Source organism: Erpetoichthys calabaricus, chromosome 6, assembly GCF_900747795.2.
Source record: "Erpetoichthys calabaricus chromosome 6, fErpCal1.3, whole genome shotgun sequence".
Taxonomy (NCBI): Eukaryota; Metazoa; Chordata; class Cladistia; order Polypteriformes; family Polypteridae; genus Erpetoichthys; species Erpetoichthys calabaricus.
Genome location: NC_041399.2, coordinates 70,396,491 through 70,415,676, shown reverse-complemented (window position 1 = coordinate 70,415,676; position 19,186 = coordinate 70,396,491). Strand labels below are relative to the sequence as shown.

The window sequence follows — 19,186 nt, the reverse complement described above, 5'->3', positions numbered from 1 at the left end:
TGACTATATGAATGATTGTATTTCCTGTTTACTTGTACAATTAATTCTTCCAAATAAAAATTTCTTCAGTGAGTGATTGCTCAAGAAAGATTACAAATCTCATTTTCTTATTCAGATTAACTTAAACCAACTCTGGGTTGCAGGGGAGCATATCCATGCAGCATTGTAATTTTAAATATTATAGTTTCCTCGCTAACCTGACTAAGATGAGGTTGTTACAGAAAACTGATGCAGGTTTCAACTTATAGGGATAGGGGCATGCCTTATAAGTTCAATTAACTAAGGGGACTGACCCCTATTTGACTTCATTTATTTCAGTACATGTCAGGTCAATTGGTCACACTGAATTGGCCTGGTTTATTATGTTTGAATGTGTCTGTGTATGTGTATGCTCTGTAATGGATTAGCATCCTAGCCATTTTTACCCCCTGTGTATGTCCCTATATTATTATATGATCCTTAACATAACAGAAAATGATCAAATCCAGTATAAAAATTACCCTAAAGTAGTGGATTTGCTTATCGATATATACTGTATATTATTTTATATTTCACCTTTGATTCATTCTTTAGTGTTTACTAAATATGAAATATACTTCTTTCAGGATAATGAAACTGCAGCGGATCTTACAAAAAATGAGCGGATCCTCAGAGTTTTACGGACAAAAGGAGCACGTAAAAACAACTGAAAAGACCAGTGAGCTCAACAGCTAATAAAAAGACAGAGAATGCATGTCTTTTCCAAAGGAGACCCTACTAAAAACTTGAAAAAGAAGATTTTGGTGCCTGCATTATTTTACAAAAGGGTGGCATTTACAAAAATGGCCATAAAATACAAAAACAGGTAAAAGCAATAAAAGTCCAGAAAGTCGGCTTTCTGTACATAAATCTTCTTTCTTGATTAATGCCTTTCTCCACCACAGCTGTATTTTTAAAACACAGAGTGGAGTTTCTACAGAAATGTACATGAGCTGACCAATAATTATATACAGGGCTGCACCTCAAGAAAATACAGGTTATATGGAACATACACATTTCTGGAGATGTATTGTTTCACTTGTATATTTGGATGGAAAATATCACCGTTCAAAATTAATCTTTTCTTTAAAAGATTTTCAGTTTTCGCTTGGCTACGCAAGTAAATCTTTTCAGTTTATGCTTGCTTCTATCTTAGGTATTTTTGAACATTTTAACATTGAAAAAAGAACATGGTGCATCCAGTAGATATATGTGAAATATAATAAGGCATATAGCTCATCTATTATGGGATATTATCTGATATTATTTGTCTTGATTTCAGCCATTGCAATCTATCTATCTATCTATCTATCTATCTATCTATCTATCTATCTATCTATCTATCTATCTATCTATCTATCTATCTATCTATCCTGTATATATACAGTATACACACACATACTTTTCAGTTTATTAGGTACATCTATCTAGTAGCGTATTATGCCTCCTTTTGGCATTTAGATTTTCATTAATTTGTCTTGCCATGGATTCTACAGAATACTGAAGTTGTTATTCAGGAATGTCATACAATGCAAAAATGATTTCATTGCACAGTTGCTGCAAAATGAACAGCTGCACAATCTTGCTGCAAACAACCCTTTCCTCTTCATCCCAAACATGCTCAATAAGCTGAGATCTGGGGATTCTGCCAGTCACTGATGCCATGAAAACTTGCAGTCAGTTCCTCGAACCATTCACTGATACGTGCCTTGTGTCAGGGTACATTATCATTCTGGAAGTTTCATTTGAAAGTGGATAAACTGTAGACATGAAGGAATTAACTTGGTCAGGAACAATGTTAAGATGCACTCTGCCATTAATACATTCTTAATTGGGTTTCAGGAGCCCTTCTGTGTGCCATGAAAACATTCTCCACTCCATCACACTGCCACCACCGGCTTGTACTGTTGACATCAACAAACTGAGAACCTTCCATCAGCATGATGCAAAACGAACCTGGATTTGTCCAACCAAGCAACTTTTTTCCACCTTTTAATGGTCCAGTTTTGATGCTTCTGTACCCATAGGAGATGTGCTCTCTTTTTTTTTCCAGACAACACTGGCATTCATCATGGTCTTCGAGTGTTGTGGCCCATTTGATACAAAGTCCAATAAGTAGTACATTCAGAGATGACATTCCATACAGAAGTGGTGAATTGCCCTGAGTGGGGCTTGTCTGTTTGTTTGTTTGTTTGTAATGTTTGATCTATCACAGAAAATGTAAATTACTCAAGGTTCATTAAACTTGTCACAGGAAGGACTTAAGTACTAAGCAGTTAGCATTGCTATGCAAAATTAATATATTTTGTGTATTCATTAGTCCATCCATTCACTGAAACAACTTAGTGTCATTTATATCCTAGCACTCCAAAAGAAAGAGATTAACTTATTCTTAACATATTCTTATTGCTGAATTATAACTTTAAATCACTTTATTAATGTCCCAAGTGTAAGTGTAATTTTATAATGACAGTCCATCTACTTTCAGCAGGTAACAAGAATGCTGGCTGCACAATGGATTGTGTCTTTGCAAAATGTTTACTACACAAACAGCATCAGATGTAGTGACAAGACAAATCCTTAAATGAGATCAAAGGTCGACACTAGTCCGATTACTGGGAGCAAAGTTTTAGCAGCTGGGTAACAAAACCTTCAATAATGTTCAACACATCATTTTTAACACATTATTGTGTGTATGTGAACTGTATATATGTATGCATATATTTACAGCCAAGTATATATGTTCTTTAATTATTTCAGCAGTGAAACTAAAGTCATTTCTAATAAGTCATCTCTGAATTCTAGTTCCAGTTCCTGTCACAGACACCAAAACGATCTCATCAATTGATGTGATGCTATCTAAAATATAAAGACAAAGCTGCTAAATATTACTTGCTTAACCTTTTTTAACTATAATTTTAACTTAGTTAATGATGTATAGGGCTATATTCACCAGTACTACAGAGTGTCTGTCAATGATCTATGGAGTATATTGTTTATAGCAGAAATATATTGGAATTACCAAGAAATACCTGACAATGAAAACAGTGTGGTAGCACTTTTAACTATCATTGATCTAACATGTGAATGAAAATGAGATCACCTACCTCAGTCATATGTTCATAGCTCAGTACCAGAAAATGGCTAACAAGGGCATGTTTCTAAGCAGGCCTGTATCCATTTTATTCATCTAAATATTTTCAGCTGCCATTAGCCCTTCTCTGACATTAATTAGTAAATGTTCCAAAGTTTATAAACTTTTAATAGCTGCACACTAGACATACGTACAATAAAACTTTTTAACTCCTAGTAGTCACCCTGAAAATCTGGCTTTTCAGTTTACTCTAACCAAGGTTATTATAGTTAACGAAAACTAAAATTAAAACTGAAACTATTTCATAAAATAAAATAAAATAATTAACAAAACTGAAATGAAAAACTAAAACTACATAAAACTATTAAAGTAGCTGAAATGACCAACTGAAATAAAATAATAATTTACTAAAAATATTTTTAGTTTTTGTAATAACCGGGCTTACACAAGGGCTAACCTGGGCTGCAGGGGTCCTGAAATTAATCAAAATATATTAAAAAGAATTTCATTTTTGTTTTTAGAATAAATATTCCTGCTGCTAGTCTTTAACCCTAGTAACTTCTAACTCTAAAACTGAAAATCACCCACCACGAGCCTCTTGCATCTATTCATCCAGTGATAAGTGGCTGGTGACAGAGGACAGATGTTGACTCAGAATTTGCATTGACAGAGCAAGCTGAATACGGGCGTGAAAAGCATGTGACGAAGAACATAATTTACTATGTGATAACAGTGACAGTTCTCCAGGAGTTGATAGTGACATCATGATAGCTTCTGGTTCAAGTGTTAGTGAAGTGTACCAAGGTGATGGTTTTGCTTTGAATGTGCTTGGCAACTAAAAGTTGCCATTCATTCACTGAATCTCTGGGGCTCAAGAGAGAAGTATTAGATACAGATAATCCCTTACAGAATTTTAGTCTGTTCATAAATGACAGCATATTAGCTGTAGTTCTGTCCGAGTCCAACATACAGTATTATATACAGCAGCACACTAAGCCAAATTCCAGGCTGCATGAGTATGATGTCCGTTATGATGATCTGCCACATTTCTTGGTGCTTCCTGCATATCAAGATGTAATTCAAATGCCTGAAGTCGGATTGTGCTGGTCAACAAAATATTTACAGTATGGACAGAAAGAGTGTGTAACATTTCAGTTTATTTCTCTCGTGTCTGCGTTTTGCTGACAAAAATTCACCTGCCACTTTGCACAGGAGAAATCCTTTTTGAAAATAAAACAAGAGACTGACTAGATCAACATACAATAACAGTGTATTGTTGCTGACCAATCACTTTTGCTTTAAAAAGGTAGTTTAACAAACCTTGTAAAATTCGTAGGTTGGCAATGTCTCTACTGAACTAAAGGTAGGTAGGTGAAGAGAGTCTGCCAGCTGGTGAAAAACTAAACCTACTAACGTGTTTTTGTATTTATTCTGTATTTATTAATTGTATCTTTTTTTTAGTTTTACATTCATTGCTCAAAATATCTGATATTGTGAAAATAATCCGGGGGCAGAATTATGTTTTAAAATATTTGTCTACTTCTTTTCAATTTCTCTCTCTCTCTCAAAATAGACAGTTGAAATTTTATACTCTTTTTGTTCTTAAAATCAGCCATGTCATACATATTGTATATATATCTAGTATTGTCACAATTGACTAACACCCAGGGATTTTTCCTGCCTTGCATCCAAAGCTGCTGGGATAGACTCCAGATTTCCTGCAATCCTGCACTGGATAAGCGAGTTTAGAAAATATATATATTGCTCCTACTCTCAATGCTGTTTCTGTCATTTTGTGGCTGTCCACATTCCTATTACCTGCTCTTACTGTGCTCACTAAGGGTTTACTGTTCTTGTACATGTGCTGTTCAAGTCTCACCACCCCTAACCTTGACACTACATGCTTGTTTTTCTTTGTTTCGCTCAATAAAGATAGGTGGCATTTGCACACTGATTGAAGCCTAAGAGCCCTGTTCTTCCTAAGCCCAATCACACCTGTCAGAACACAGTAGAATCTATTTTCTGATTTTTGCTATCAGGCCTGCAGGTGGAAAATTCTGGGTATAAATTGTATGTGCCTGAGATGGGATCAGAGATCAGTATGGCGGGTAGAAAATAACAAACCCCAGTATGTGAGATTTTTGAATGCAATATTGAAGGCATTAATTATAAGCACATTGTCTTGGAGCACAATATGTTGTGTGCTGTAGACATTTAGAGAAAAAAAACCCTCAAACCTTAAACTTTACCTAAATTTCATCACAATTTGGCCCATTCTGAGCAAGAAAAGGAAAAGATGAAATGTGCCAACAGTCCACACAAATTTGTTTAGCACAAATGACATAGAAAATATTTTAAAAATTATGAAATTGTATAAAATTTTTCCTATTCAGTATCTGGTTTTGATTACTCTTGTTTTTAACAGACAAAAACAAAACCAGATAGTAAACCATGTAGGTAGTAAAGTTTTAAACTCATATTATATCCAAACCTATAAAGTGTACAGTTCTTTCTGATTGTAACACAAAATTAAACTCCATAGTAGCTTTTTAATCATACCATAATTACTAAAACTAAAACTGAAACTAATATACAGTATATAAAAATAAAATAGAAATGTCAAATAAAAAGTAAACTAACACTAAAAATACAGGATGAAGGGAAACTAAAACTACAGTGAATTTTCAAGTAAGATCAGAAATAAAAACTAACATAAAAAGACAAATCTATAATATCCTTGACTTTAACTAATCTTCTAAAGTTATTAGCTCACCAACATTAAACAGTTGTACTGTCGAAAAGATTGGGTTAGGCTTACAATACATCTGGCACCCTTTACCCAAAAAAGTGTATTGTTATGATTCCACATTCCTAATAAAGCATTCTTGTACACATCAACACATTATGCATGGCAAAGTAGAGTCAGGCAGCAATCTGGTTTTCACAAAGTCATAAACTTCACAGAAAAAAAACAAATAAATACTATATGCCTGCAATGTTTGGGCAAGATGGCACAGTGGTTATCCATGCTGCTGCAAACCTCCAGAGTTCTAGATTCAAATCTTGTCTGTATTTAGTTTTTATGTTCTTCCCATGTGTGAGAAATGCTTATAAATCAGCTGGCAGCTCTTAATTTACCTAGCATGGGGATATGTGTGTATGTGTGCGTGTGTTTGTGAATCTTCCCTATTATTGTCTGGGACCTCATCTTGAGTGGATTCTTGGGTTGCACACAGATGCTGACAGTATAAACACTGTCCAACCACTGAATAAGTGGCTTAGAAAATGGCCGGAAGGATTAAAAACTAAAAAGCTTCCAATGAATCAGTAAAAATTATTATAGAAATTGCAATTTTCTAAAGTGAAATCATACCTTATAACTTGTTAGATTCTTTTTCAGGCAAAACAATCAACTTCAAGAATGTCATATGTGGCTAAGACTGCAATTTTTAAACAAAACGTTAGGAACATTTTAAAGGAATATATTCCTTTCACATTTGTATTGAAAAATGAAGTAATTAGATGTTATGAAATTCCATCTATTGTCAGTATCTACTTTTTGTACGTCATAGTGGGGATGTGCAAGAACCTACCTTGACAGTAATGGTCACAAGGTTGCAGTTATTACTATTGTATTGTGTTTTGTTTTTCTATAGTGAATACCACCCATTCTTTATACGTAAAAAGCTCTAAAATAAACTTATTACACAGACTTATTAAGCAACTTGCTGAGTGTTAAACATTTAATTAGAGGTGGTTATTGATCAGGAAAAGGTCTAGGGCTGCACACTTTAGGCCACATTCATTAATATTTGCAGCATTTTATTACAACGAAATTATACCTTCATAAATAAGAAAGAATATTAGCTTGTTATGAATAAAAACTGTCTGTAGAGGTCAGTATTGTATTAAAAAAGAAATATTGGTTGAATATGAAAAAAAATGTTATCATAAAGACCTTCACAACCCTGTTCAGGACTATGACTAACTGACAATCTGAAGTTAAATCATCTTTATTCTCTAATTATTCAAGAAAAAGTGTTTGAAGGAGTGGAATCTTGTCATGCAACCTTTTCTGTCGTGACTGAACATCTTATCTTGGTTAAATTCCATGGTAATGTCTAGAAATGCTTTAATTCTGTTAATATTTAAAATTTGTTTATAATACGTAATCTTCGCCTTCTTCTTCATCCAATTCATCTTTACCCGCTTCTATGTGGGGTCAATATTTTATAGGTTTCAGCATGATTTTTACAGCAGGATGATTTCAAGTGTTTGTAATACTTAATAAATAACATAAATAATAAGTGACTGAATGCAACAGCAGTACAAATGTGACAGCTTGGTGAGTGGATAACAGTCCTAAGTACTTAAAAAAATTAAACCTTATGCATCCACAGCAGCAATCCAATCCAGAAATGCACACAACAGATCATCTGTTGATGTTGAAAAAAAACACACATAATTGGTGATTCTATAGTTCAGAATCTTATGATTCTTAAACATGAAACCCTAGCAATATAAGTTATATTTCCCATGTTGCTGGTTTGCTTATATCAAAAATCAAAAACAAACTGACTAAATGTGCCACTGATTAAACTGCTACTGTGATTTGCATGTTGGCAACAATAACATTTTTCTTTTCTTAACAATCACAATTATTAAATAATTACTTCCTGTTCACAGGCACGCTATCTAAACTAAACTGTCAGAGTCTTCTTGCTGTACCCTTCACCAAAATTATAATTAAGTGAAGTAGTGTATAGTTGCTATCTCTTCTTCTAGTTGGTTACAGACCTGGACTACCAACCAGACTAACAGCATAGTCTATGTGAACAATTAAAATAGTATTTTTAGGAAAAGCCTGGATGCTATAAGAAAGACAGCTTCTACACTAAAAGTATGAAATCTTTTATTTTATCCCAAAATACAGTATATCAACAAACCTAATTAGCACAGTCCAAGCTTCAGCTTTGCAGTCATACTTAGTTTTGCTCTGGTGTACTGTATAACTACAGTTATTATGTGGAGGGTTTTCAGAAATTTCTTTTTGCTACAATTTCAAAATTATTTTTTTAAAAAGTTCAGTCACAAAATACTGACAACTAGCTGTGTTACCTGTCTAAGACATGTTCAAATGTAAGTAATCAACATAGACCTCAGCATTAATGTTTGCAGTGCATCATACAAGGCATATCTCTGTTATATGACGTTTGGTATGGGATTTGTAAAAGCGGTATTAATGTTTGTGATATGCTTGTCTGTTAGGATGACAGATACAATGCATTTTATTACTAAAATTGTTTGTGATGTACTATCTTTTGGAATTTCAGAGACATAGCAACCAGACAGACACACAGACAGACAAACAGACACCTATCCTTTAATTAAGATGGATTACTCAGCTTCAAATTAAAGACAAACTTCCACCATGGGTGTTATGTAACTTGTTACACAGCAAATATTCAAATACAAAAAAGACTAGCTCCTTCACATTAAGGCATTTTCACATGTTGTATATTAAATGTTCATAATAAAGCAGTTCTAGTCAATGACATTATTTTGAGCACATTGGGTGATATTTGTTTCCATTTTAAAATTTAGCATATACTGTACATAAAAACAACACAGCTTTAGTTGAGGTTTAGTTGATGGTTTTACCATTTCCATAAATTATACATTAAAGGCTGAGTGGGCAGACTTTGACTGATTTTTAATTAATTACTTTATATGTCACCAAAAACATCATACATTGATGTCCTAACCTTAAACTATGACATAAAATAACCAGTTATATTACTAATTTACATACCTTCCCATCCATGCTTATAAGTTCATTATCAATGTTTATCCAAATACAGTATATTAATTATGATAAAGAATTCTTATTGGGTGACTGTAATATTCAGATAATGTACTGTAGGTGTGGAAACTGATGCCCTCAGAAAATGTATCCATCTCTCCTGTTAATGAAACCATTTCAGATCATTATTTGATTACCTTCGATCTTCTTTGCAGTGCTAAATTCAGAATCAAAACTCTGAGACATGTACAGTAAATAATAGCAATATCTTGAGACTTAATGATATTATGAAAATATCAAATTTGAGCAAGGAAGTTGATTATATCAAGAAGGTGTCAAACAAGCACTACTTATATCCATCCATCCATTTCCCAACCCGCTGAATCCTAACTACATGGTCACGGGGGTCCGCTGGAGCCAATCCCAGGGCACAAGGCAGGAACCAATCCCGGGCAGGGTGCCAACCCACCGCAGGACACACACAAACACACACCAAGCACACACTAGGGCCAATTTAGAATCGCCAATCCACCTAACCTGCATGTCTTTGGACTGTGGGAGGAAACCGGAGCGCCCGGAGGAAACCCACGCAGACACGGGGAGAACATGCAAACTCCACGCAGGGAGGACCCGGGAAGCGAACCCGGGTCCCCAGGTCTCCCAACTGCGAGGCAGCAGCGCTACCCACTGTGCCACCATGCCGCCCTACTTATATGGTATATGAAAGAAGAATTAGACAAGGCTGCTACTCTCAAAAGAAAAGTAATCAAAATAAAAAATTCACATTGCCTTAATGAAAACATGCTCTTGAAAATTAGCAAGATGTAAATTAGAACGTAAATGGATATTGCAGCGAGGTAAATGATGAGACAAGACAAATCCAAAATAATTGGGGTGCCAACTGGGCAAAACTCTGTTTAATTCAAACAAAAAAAAAATTTCAAATGAAAACATGTGCTTAATGGCACTATATTGACAAGTCAGTTGCCTTTTAAATTGGTCACTTGGCGTTCACAGAGACTCTCTCTCTTTCTCCAGCAAGCTCAGGTCCAAATGAGCTGCCACCTGTCAGGAGTGTCTCCCTTTTATACGGGAAGGACCAGGAGGGATGGAACATTTTTGGCTGTCTTGCCCTCAAGGGTAAAAGGAGACAAGACTGTTAGCGACAGCAACCTCTTTCATCCTGGGGTGGTACCACCTACCTTAGGTGAACCCTGAAGGCAATCCTCTAGCACGCATGTGTTAACAATATCAAAGAAGTTGAAGATTCAGTAGTCTGCAGGGGCTGACAGTATTATAGTTTGTAAGAAAGTTCTCTACAAGGCACATTCTAATTATTGTTCCAGGTTAACACATAGACGCATTTAACGTGTCACTATATTGCATCTACCATAATAGGAAAGCAAAACTGGAGGCAGACCAGGAAATCTAACAAGTGGATTTCTAAAATGAAACCCACCTTCTGTACTTTAGGCCCAACTCAAATAGTTTGTTGAAAAACTTATTTGGGGTAGCTACTGTATGTAGCCAATCTTGAATTTAAATATTAAATCATTATTAAATGTTTCTAAATTCCTTCCACATATTAATTTTTTAGTACTCTACTAAAGAATTCAGATTCAGATCTGAACATTTTAAGAACAGACACATTTCCAATTTATGTTTTCTTACTAAAGCTTTAGAATTCTAAATGCATACAACTCAACTCTTACCTTAAAAAACAAATATAGTCTGTATCAGAAATTTCAGTCTGGCTTTGTACCAGTCACACCACATAAACTGCTTTAACCTGTGGTGTAGATGATACTTTGAAGCCCTCCAGGCTGGGAAATGCCACAATTATTATGCTTTTAACTTAAGTACAATACAATACAATACAGTTTATTTTTGTATAGCCCAAAATCACACAGGAAGTGCCGCAATGGGCTTTAACAGGCCCTGCCTCTTAACAGCCCCCCCAGCCTTGACTCTCTAAGAAGACAAGGAAAAACTCCCAAAAAATACCTTGTAGGGAAAAAATGGAAGAAACCTTGGGAAAGGCAATTCAAAGACAGACCCCTTTCCAGGTAGGTTGAATGTGCAGTGGGTGACAAAAGAAGACAGTCAATACAATACAATACACAGAACAAAACAAATCCTCAATACAGTATAAAATAAAAAGTTTTTTTAGAAGTAAAAAAAAAAATACACATTTTAGAAGTACAGAACAGAATTTAACAGTAGATGATATCATATAATAAGATTTGGATATTTTTAGAGTCCTGGAGACCTCATCCATCAAGCTGCCTTCCCAATTTGGCCATTCCACGGGTGAAACAGTGCTGGGCCAGCCAATCCGATGAAAGGACCCCTCTTTCCCACAATTCCTGCGATCCTCCATCAGGGATGACTTTACCTTAGGCAGGCAAAACAACTTGGCAGGTGGGCTGTGGCACCACGTGCCACATTTGAGTATCGAGAAGAGAAACAGAAAAGGTGAGGGTTAGTATCCAATTATAACTATCATGTTACTTATGTTTTAGTGCTAATGACTAACAATAGAGATGCAGTATGTACAGCTAATCAGCAGCTCTAGTCAGGATATGTTAAACTGAAGCAGTGAGTCTTCAGCCGGGAATTAAAAGCTGAGACCGAAGGGGCATCTCTTATAGTAGCAGGCAGACCATTCCACAGTTTAGGGGCCAGGTAACTGAAAGCTCGACCCCCCACTGTTATTTTATTAATCCTTGGAACCTTAAGCAGACCGGCATCTTGAGATCTTAATGTGCGCTCTGGATTGTAAGTCATGATAAGTTCAGACAAGTAAGTCAGACCTTGGCCATTTAATGCTTTATATGTTAAAAGGAGGATTTTGAAATCTGACCTAAACTTAACTGGGAGCCAGTGTAAGGATTTAAGAACTGGAGTTATGTGTTTGTATTTTCTTGTTCTTGTAATAATTCTTGCAGCCACATTTTGGATTAACTGGAGGCTGTATAGGGAACAGTTTGAACATCCAGTGAAAACCGCATTGCAGTAGTCAATCCTACTAGAGATAAATGCATGAATTAATTTCTCAGAATCCTGTTTATTTAGAAAGCGCCTTAATTTCCTAACATTTTTTAGATGGAAGAAACATGTTTTGGACAACTTTGCAATATGCGCTTTAAATGACATGCTAGAGTCAAAGATAACTCCTAGATTGTGGGCTGATTCAGTAAAATTAATTGGGATTCCAACTGAGTTAAATGATGACAAAATATTGTTATGATCAGCGTCATTCCCTCCAACAATTAACATCTCTGTTTTATCTGTGTTTGAAGACAAGTAGTTCTCATTCATCCACTCCTTTAATTCACTAACACAACTAATTAAAGACAACATTGGAGAAACTTCATTTGATTTAAATGAAAGGTATAACTGGGTGTCATCTGCATATGAGTGAAAATGAACATTATGTTTCCTAATGATAGATCCTAATGGAAGCATGTAAAGTGAAAACAGTAAAGGTCCCAGTACTGAGCCCTGCGGAACACCATATTGAACTTCTGTGTATAATGATGGAGTACTGTCAGCACATTTCTGTACATATTGGAATCGATTTGATAAGTAAGAACTAAACCAAGCGAAATTGGTGCCTGTAAGCCCAACATCATTTTCTAGCCTGTGCAGTAAAACAGAATGGTCGATGATGTCAAATGCTGCACTTAAGTCCAACAACATAATTACAGTGGAGTTTCCTTCATCAGAGGATATCAGAATGACATTTACAACCCGTGTTAGTGCCGTTTCTGTACTATGACCAGTGCGAAAACCAGACTGAAATTTCTCAAATAAATTAACAAACTAATTAAGTGAAGCTTTGCATACTGTTGCTTATAGCATTTTACTACACAGGCTTAAGAATTTACTGTATTTGCCTTGTCAGGCACTACTGTATTCTTGGTTGGTTCTTTTTATACCTAACAAATCATTTTCAGTATACACAAAAGTCTGAAGAAAGCACTCCCTCTTTCCTGTCCACAGTTAGGCAAGTGTCTCTGGGTTCAATACAAAGACCAATTCCATTTCTCCTATATATGTGGCTATTTGGAAATGTACGTATTTTTTCTGTCTCAATGCAACATCCTTAGCATCATAAGGGGGTGATATCCCTGTAGTGTTTAATTATAAGAGATCTATACTTTATACTATTGTTACCTCAAAGTTTGCCTTTTATCTTATAACATCTTGTCCATAACACCAGGGAACAATGAAAACCGCAAACAAGCTGATAAACTAATTGCACATAGTGATTCCATTACAAATGTGATGATCATGGAAGTTCAAATGAGGTGGTGTGATCAGGAGAGAAAGCTTCGTGCTGGATAGGCAAAAACACATAGAAAAGTCTGTATACTAAAGTCTTCTTGAGAGTGCATTTCATTTTACTGTGTTCTTAAAAAAATGGGAAATTCCTAAGAAGCAGAACAGTCAGGAGGTCAGAAATACCATAAGTCAGAAAGAGGATCAAATGAAGAAACCACATACGACAAATCCAAAACTCTTTAGGCCAGTTTTTCAATTGCCTATTATTACAATGTTAAAGAAGTTTGTTTTGATAAAAAAAACACAGATTTTAATAATTCATGTGTATGAGAAGTATTATGGCACCATCTTTATTTTTCGGTACAAAACAAAAACCATTGTGTCATGTGATCAGCAATGGGCATAGCAATGGTAAATAATAAAGCTGTGGCCATACAGAAACAGTCACAAAATGGAGGGGATAAAAAAACAGTACATGAAATGGCATTGTCAGAATAATAAAATAATATAAATATCACAAAAATGAAGCACATATGTACACCAAATCCAAAAGTGAATGCAAAAAGTTACAAAAATCATGATTACAACATATCAAAAGTAAGCATAAGATGATTGCATTTAAACCCACAGTGAAAATATGGAGGAAATTACTATAATCTTAATTTCTCTTTTAATTGCTTTTTATATCCATGATTTAGACAGTTTTATTTTTTGCTAGTTTCTTTCTCATTATGGATCAATGTCTTCATGTCATACTGATCAACATTTATCAGCAAAATTCAGCGGAACGCTGACACTTGTGTCTATGGTCTAATGATCTTGCAGCTGCATTTTGTACAAAAAGCTGACATAACAAAAAGTAAAGACCAACTCAAATAATCAAAGAAAAGTGTTTAAAAATAGCACTGAAATATTGTTCCAAGTAAAATCTTGCCCTATGTGTGACAGATAGCTGAAGACTAATCAGGAAGCATGCTTCAGTCACCGTTTCTCTTGATATACTAAGTTGAAGTAAAACATTTCAGGTTTTTTTTGATATTTTGAAATGTTTAATTACAACTGCTGTTTCTCCATTTAAAATGTCCAATATGATATAACTTTATTCACATAAAAACCCATTGATGTAAACATTATTAACAAAATTATTCATTAACACAACTAATTATACATACCAGAATTATTTCCATTAGAGGCACATACAATGGCACATGTTCCAAATACATACATAGTGACACGCATGCATGCCTGAGGACCACCCTCCTGGCTCTGAGGAGGTAAGCACTTCCACCCCGGAAAAAGAGGGGCCACTAACACTAACCTGGTCTTCTCCCTCCTCCTTGGAAGCCAAGAAAAGACGCCCAATGAGAATACCTAACCCTGCCTCGACGCCAGGAGATGGCCCTACCCCATCCACTCGTAGCCCTGTAAAGACAGGCTTCTCCTGGAAGGTAGCTTCATATCAATGTTACCAGATCCAGTGGTTTACTCTCCGAATTGGGCTACTTTTGATGGTCGTCTGTGGGAAACAATGAGATTTTGCAGGTTGAGGGTTTTTGGGCTACTTTACTAATAACAATGTGATATTTCTGGCAATTTTTCACCCAAACCCAATTATTAACATGTTTTTCATCCATCTGGCACCCCTTCCCCTGCTTGCTACTCCCACTTATATATATTCTTTAGTGTTGAAAAATCTCCAAGTGAATTTGACTTCCCCAATCCCCCCCCCCCCCCCCACTGTTGTGTGATGGTATAACCGTTTAAAATACCTCAGAGGGACGGGCCCTCTTTGATGGTATGTACCTAATCCTCTCACTCAGAACAAGGTCCCCCACTTTCCAGTTTATAATTTTGTCTACTTGAGGCATTAGGCTATTTTTTGAGCAAATTTGCTATTCTTAAGTTTTCCTTGGGCTATACATTTTTTTATGGACCTGGTAACCCTGTGTCAGATGTTCAACTGACCCTTGCCAAGGACAGAGTTCCTAGCACTTTCTCAACGCCAGATAAAGATAAAACACTATCCTTTTCGTTTTTTTGAGTAATTTTGACAGCTGTCTTTTCAGTTCCAGTTATTAAAAGCTACCCCAGCCTTTCCTGGTTGTCTCTAACAGACTGCTCTCCCGGCCACATTTACAATAGCCAAAGCCATTTCATTTCAGTCCTTATAATACATCTTGTAATGGGCTACTGGATTCCCTAACAGGCAGGCCACAGGAGGTAGAGGTTGACAATAAAACATCTAAGTTTAAATACCAGAATCATTCAGGGTGGTTCCTTCCTCCCCAAACCTTCCTTTAACACTCATGACTGTAAAACTTGTTATGCCCAGGTTGCCCACAGCCTTGGTATCTTCTTGGACCTGGGTCATCGATGGTTATGACTTGAAAAGAATAGTGCAATGAGGATGCAAACAGCAAAATTAGTGCTAAAATGCAAATTTATTCTTAACATTGTTCAAAGTGCAGGTGCAAAAATCTTCTATAAATACATTCTAAAATACAAAGTGTAGTGAAATTACTTAAAATTGAAGTAACAAACTAAATCCAGAAATAGATAAAATCAAAGTTAAAACTAGACTGAATCAAACCTAATGCTGTACTACATTTTGCTTGCTTGCACTCTCCCTTTCCTTTTCACTCTGAGGTCTACTAAGAAGGGCTAATACTCCAGGAATTGCAATCATCTTTAATTGGGCCTTTGTCCCAACTACAAGTCTTCGGACACAACACTAAGCCCAGCCCCCGCATCTTGCCACCTTCCTACGGTGTCAACTGGCACTGGTGAGGCAGTGATCTCCAATGCTCTGCCCCCTCAGCAAGGTTGATCTCCCTGGGAGCAATGTTTCCATCACACACACCCCTCCTGGCTCAACCACCCTATTCCTTCCTTCCTTCTGCTGGGGCTCTTTATAGCTTCATGAATGTAGGTGCCTCAATAACGACCCTCGAGTATCAACAAGGGACAGCTGAGCTGATCGTCACATATGAAAGACCCAGCTTCTTTCCCAGAGTTACGCACTTCATGGCTGTACAGTTATTTCTTCTATAGCTCACCTAGTCTGGGCTACACTATTACCTGCATCCAAGCTAAATTGCTACAGACCCCTTGAACAACAAAGACCCCTTTAACACTAAATTGCTACAAATGCTTTACCACACAATTATGAATGAATTCAGGACTAGTTTTTTTTTTCTTTTTGATATCAAGTTTGTCACACTGTTCACAGGAAATTATATTATTTGTTTGATATGGTTTTAACTGCACATGGAGATAAGGATAGTAGGTAGATATTTTTACATAGTTTTAAGGCAAATCCTTGCAGGTGAAAGAAAATTAATATTTTGACAATGTCTTGAAAATCCTGTAAAATAATGACTACTGTATATATGTCTGTGGTATGCTTACAGGAACACATTTAGTGGATATTTTTTTAATACATCACACATTTCTTTTTAAGATTCCACACTCTATATTAGATTCATTTTTATGCAGTATTAGTGTGTTTCCTGTTTAATATGAGCTATGCTATTCAAGATTTCTAGCTATTTTATGACATGAAAGCACTTGTACCCATAAGCTTTGCAGCACAAATTGTGTTTATGTAATGCTTCCTGGATCAATCTCCTCCTAGTCACAAAGTATATTTTGTCACAAAACCATTGACAAATTTACATCTGGAGAATAACACAAAAACAGTTGTCTGTTGTGAACATTCTACTACATTACGTATCTCATGGCCTTGTCTGTCATTGTGCATTCCATAATTAAATTAATCTCTTAATCATCTTCCATAAAAGTTATTAAATTAAATCTGGTGCATGTTGCTCCTTATGTGTACTATGGCAACATAATATAAGTAAAATATTAAAATCCACAATGGACTTAAATCCCATTCAGGATTTTTTTAGCTTTGGCCCCATTGCTACAGGAGAAACTCCAGGAACATGCAACCATGCATTAGAATACACAGTTTAAGTATGTTGTGTTAAAGATTATAAACAGAAGCTTTTTAACAATGATCATGGTGAAAATTGCAATTTACAGGATAAAACATTTTTTGATTGTTTGCATCACAGGACACATTCATTAAAAAACATAAAATTAACTTAACACTGTTCACCAGTCAGCCCAGCAGGCACAACTTTGAGATATGGGAGGAAACTGGAGTATTTGGAGAAAATCTAAGTAAACATGGAAATGTGATGAAGATTCAACAGAGATAATGTCTTCGCCAGGAGCCGAAAACCTAGCTCTTGTAGTTACGTGGCAGCAGTGTTAACCAAATTCAATTAAAGCTGCCAACCACTTCCAAATCAACAATCTAAATCAATTTAATTTATTGTTGCAGTCAGTTAGAGCTTACCTGGATCATTATTTTACACTGTAACAGGACATGGTGCCTCCATTGCATCTCTACTTACCTATAACAATGTCAATAAAGACACAATGGTTTGTTTATGAAAATAAAGCACATAATTAAAATACATGCAAGAAAGAACCTAAAGTACAGTACAAGTAAACAGACAAAAGTAAAGTAGAGCACTCTTTCCTTTACTGGATTTATCTATATAGGTTGTTGGACCCGTTTACCAAGTGAGGTGACTCACCCACACACACGTTTGTCAAATACTACCTGGATAGTCTCTCTTTTCACCTTTCTTCCTTGATCCTTGCTTCATCCTCCCACCAGGAAAACTTCATCCCATTTCCAAATGCATATTATGCATCTAAAATAAGATTACTTCATATCCTTTGTAGCTTGACTCTAGCCCTCCTTTTGTTACAAGGACATCAGACTAATCTCTTCTAGCATTCATTGGTGTCCCTGAACTCCTAGTAAGTATTGAATGTAGCATTTGCAAGACAAAGTCCATTGGGCTACTTCTGGCTTTTTTTAAAGCAGCTTCAGTTTCATCCTTTCCAGTCACAGGCAATCTGATACCACTTATGATGCTGGACGATTGTGATTAATTTTCTTCCAGCCCTCCTGGACGTCATTCTTAGAAGGACAGTATGGTCCTGTTTTTCCCTACTTGGGCCCTTGTGCCATCCTCATTAGCCAGGAGGTATAACATCTTATCATCAACCATGGCCCCCCTCCCCCAGTATGGTGCTCTCAGATAAATTGCTTCCATTGTTCCATATAAGACTTAAAGGGCCTACAGTCCCTTATGTGCTCTTTTTCTGACACTATCATGTACTGTAGATCTCTCTCTCACTGTCTCTCTCTGTTATGGTCTAACCTAGCTCTGCCACTCTCTTGTGCCATACCACTGTCACCTGTGAGTCTGGCAATTCCTTGGCTGCTGATTTTCCCTTCATAATACTACACTGTCAAAACACTGTAAAGTTAAAAATACCTAAAAATATACAAATATACAACCTGTTAATTAAACCCGTTCTTTAATCCCATGGCGTGTTGCTGCTCTAATTGTGTAACAGCATACATTTCAGAAATGGTTGATTTTTTCACTTTTTAAGAGCACTGTTAAAATGTTTGGGATCCTGAGCAGATCAACATTCCTGAGACCTTCACCTTTCTTTATTTTCAGATATTGTTTGATGGACATAGTTTTCTGGTCATATTTTGGCTTGTTTTGTTTGGCTGCTAATTAAGGAAAAAGTAAGTAATTAAGGGGTCTGAGTCATCAAGAGCAAGTCAAATAAAATTAATTCAAAAGAAGTTAATTATCAGCAAAAACAGATGACTAAGTAAGAAAAGGGTTAGAATGAAAACCTGCAGCCACTGTGGCCCTCCGGGACCAGAGTTGGGGACCCCTGAACTAAGGAGTTAAAGGGTCTCCTGAATGATACAAAGAGAGCATTCAAATCTAGTGACAAAAAGCCTCTGAAGAATGCATAGCGAATGTTGTAGAAAAAGTTGAGTGAAGGATAGGAAGCTTACAAAGCTAAAATTGCAAACAAACTCACTCAGAATAATATGAAAGATGTCTGGAAGGAACTAGGTATAATCACTGGAC

General features: G+C 36.0%; 1 protein-coding gene across 2 annotated transcripts in view; it reads left to right on the top strand.

Moving 5' to 3' along the window:
* The window catches only part of ankrd29 (ankyrin repeat domain 29), a 48,850-nt gene extending 46,110 nt beyond the window's left edge, over nucleotides 1–2,740 (top strand). The window contains exons 10-11 of one of the 2 annotated variants that reach the window (XR_007935253.1): nucleotides 606–844; nucleotides 1,861–2,740. Coding sequence is in view for 1 of the 2 variants with exons in the window: in XM_028804459.2 (XP_028660292.1) it covers nucleotides 606–689 (84 nt within the window). In the remaining variant the exon portion in view is untranslated. Of the gene's footprint in view, nucleotides 1–605 lie in introns of both variants that reach the window. The other variant, XM_028804459.2, reaches the window with a different exon arrangement.
* Nucleotides 2,741–19,186: the final 16,446 nt, after the last annotated feature.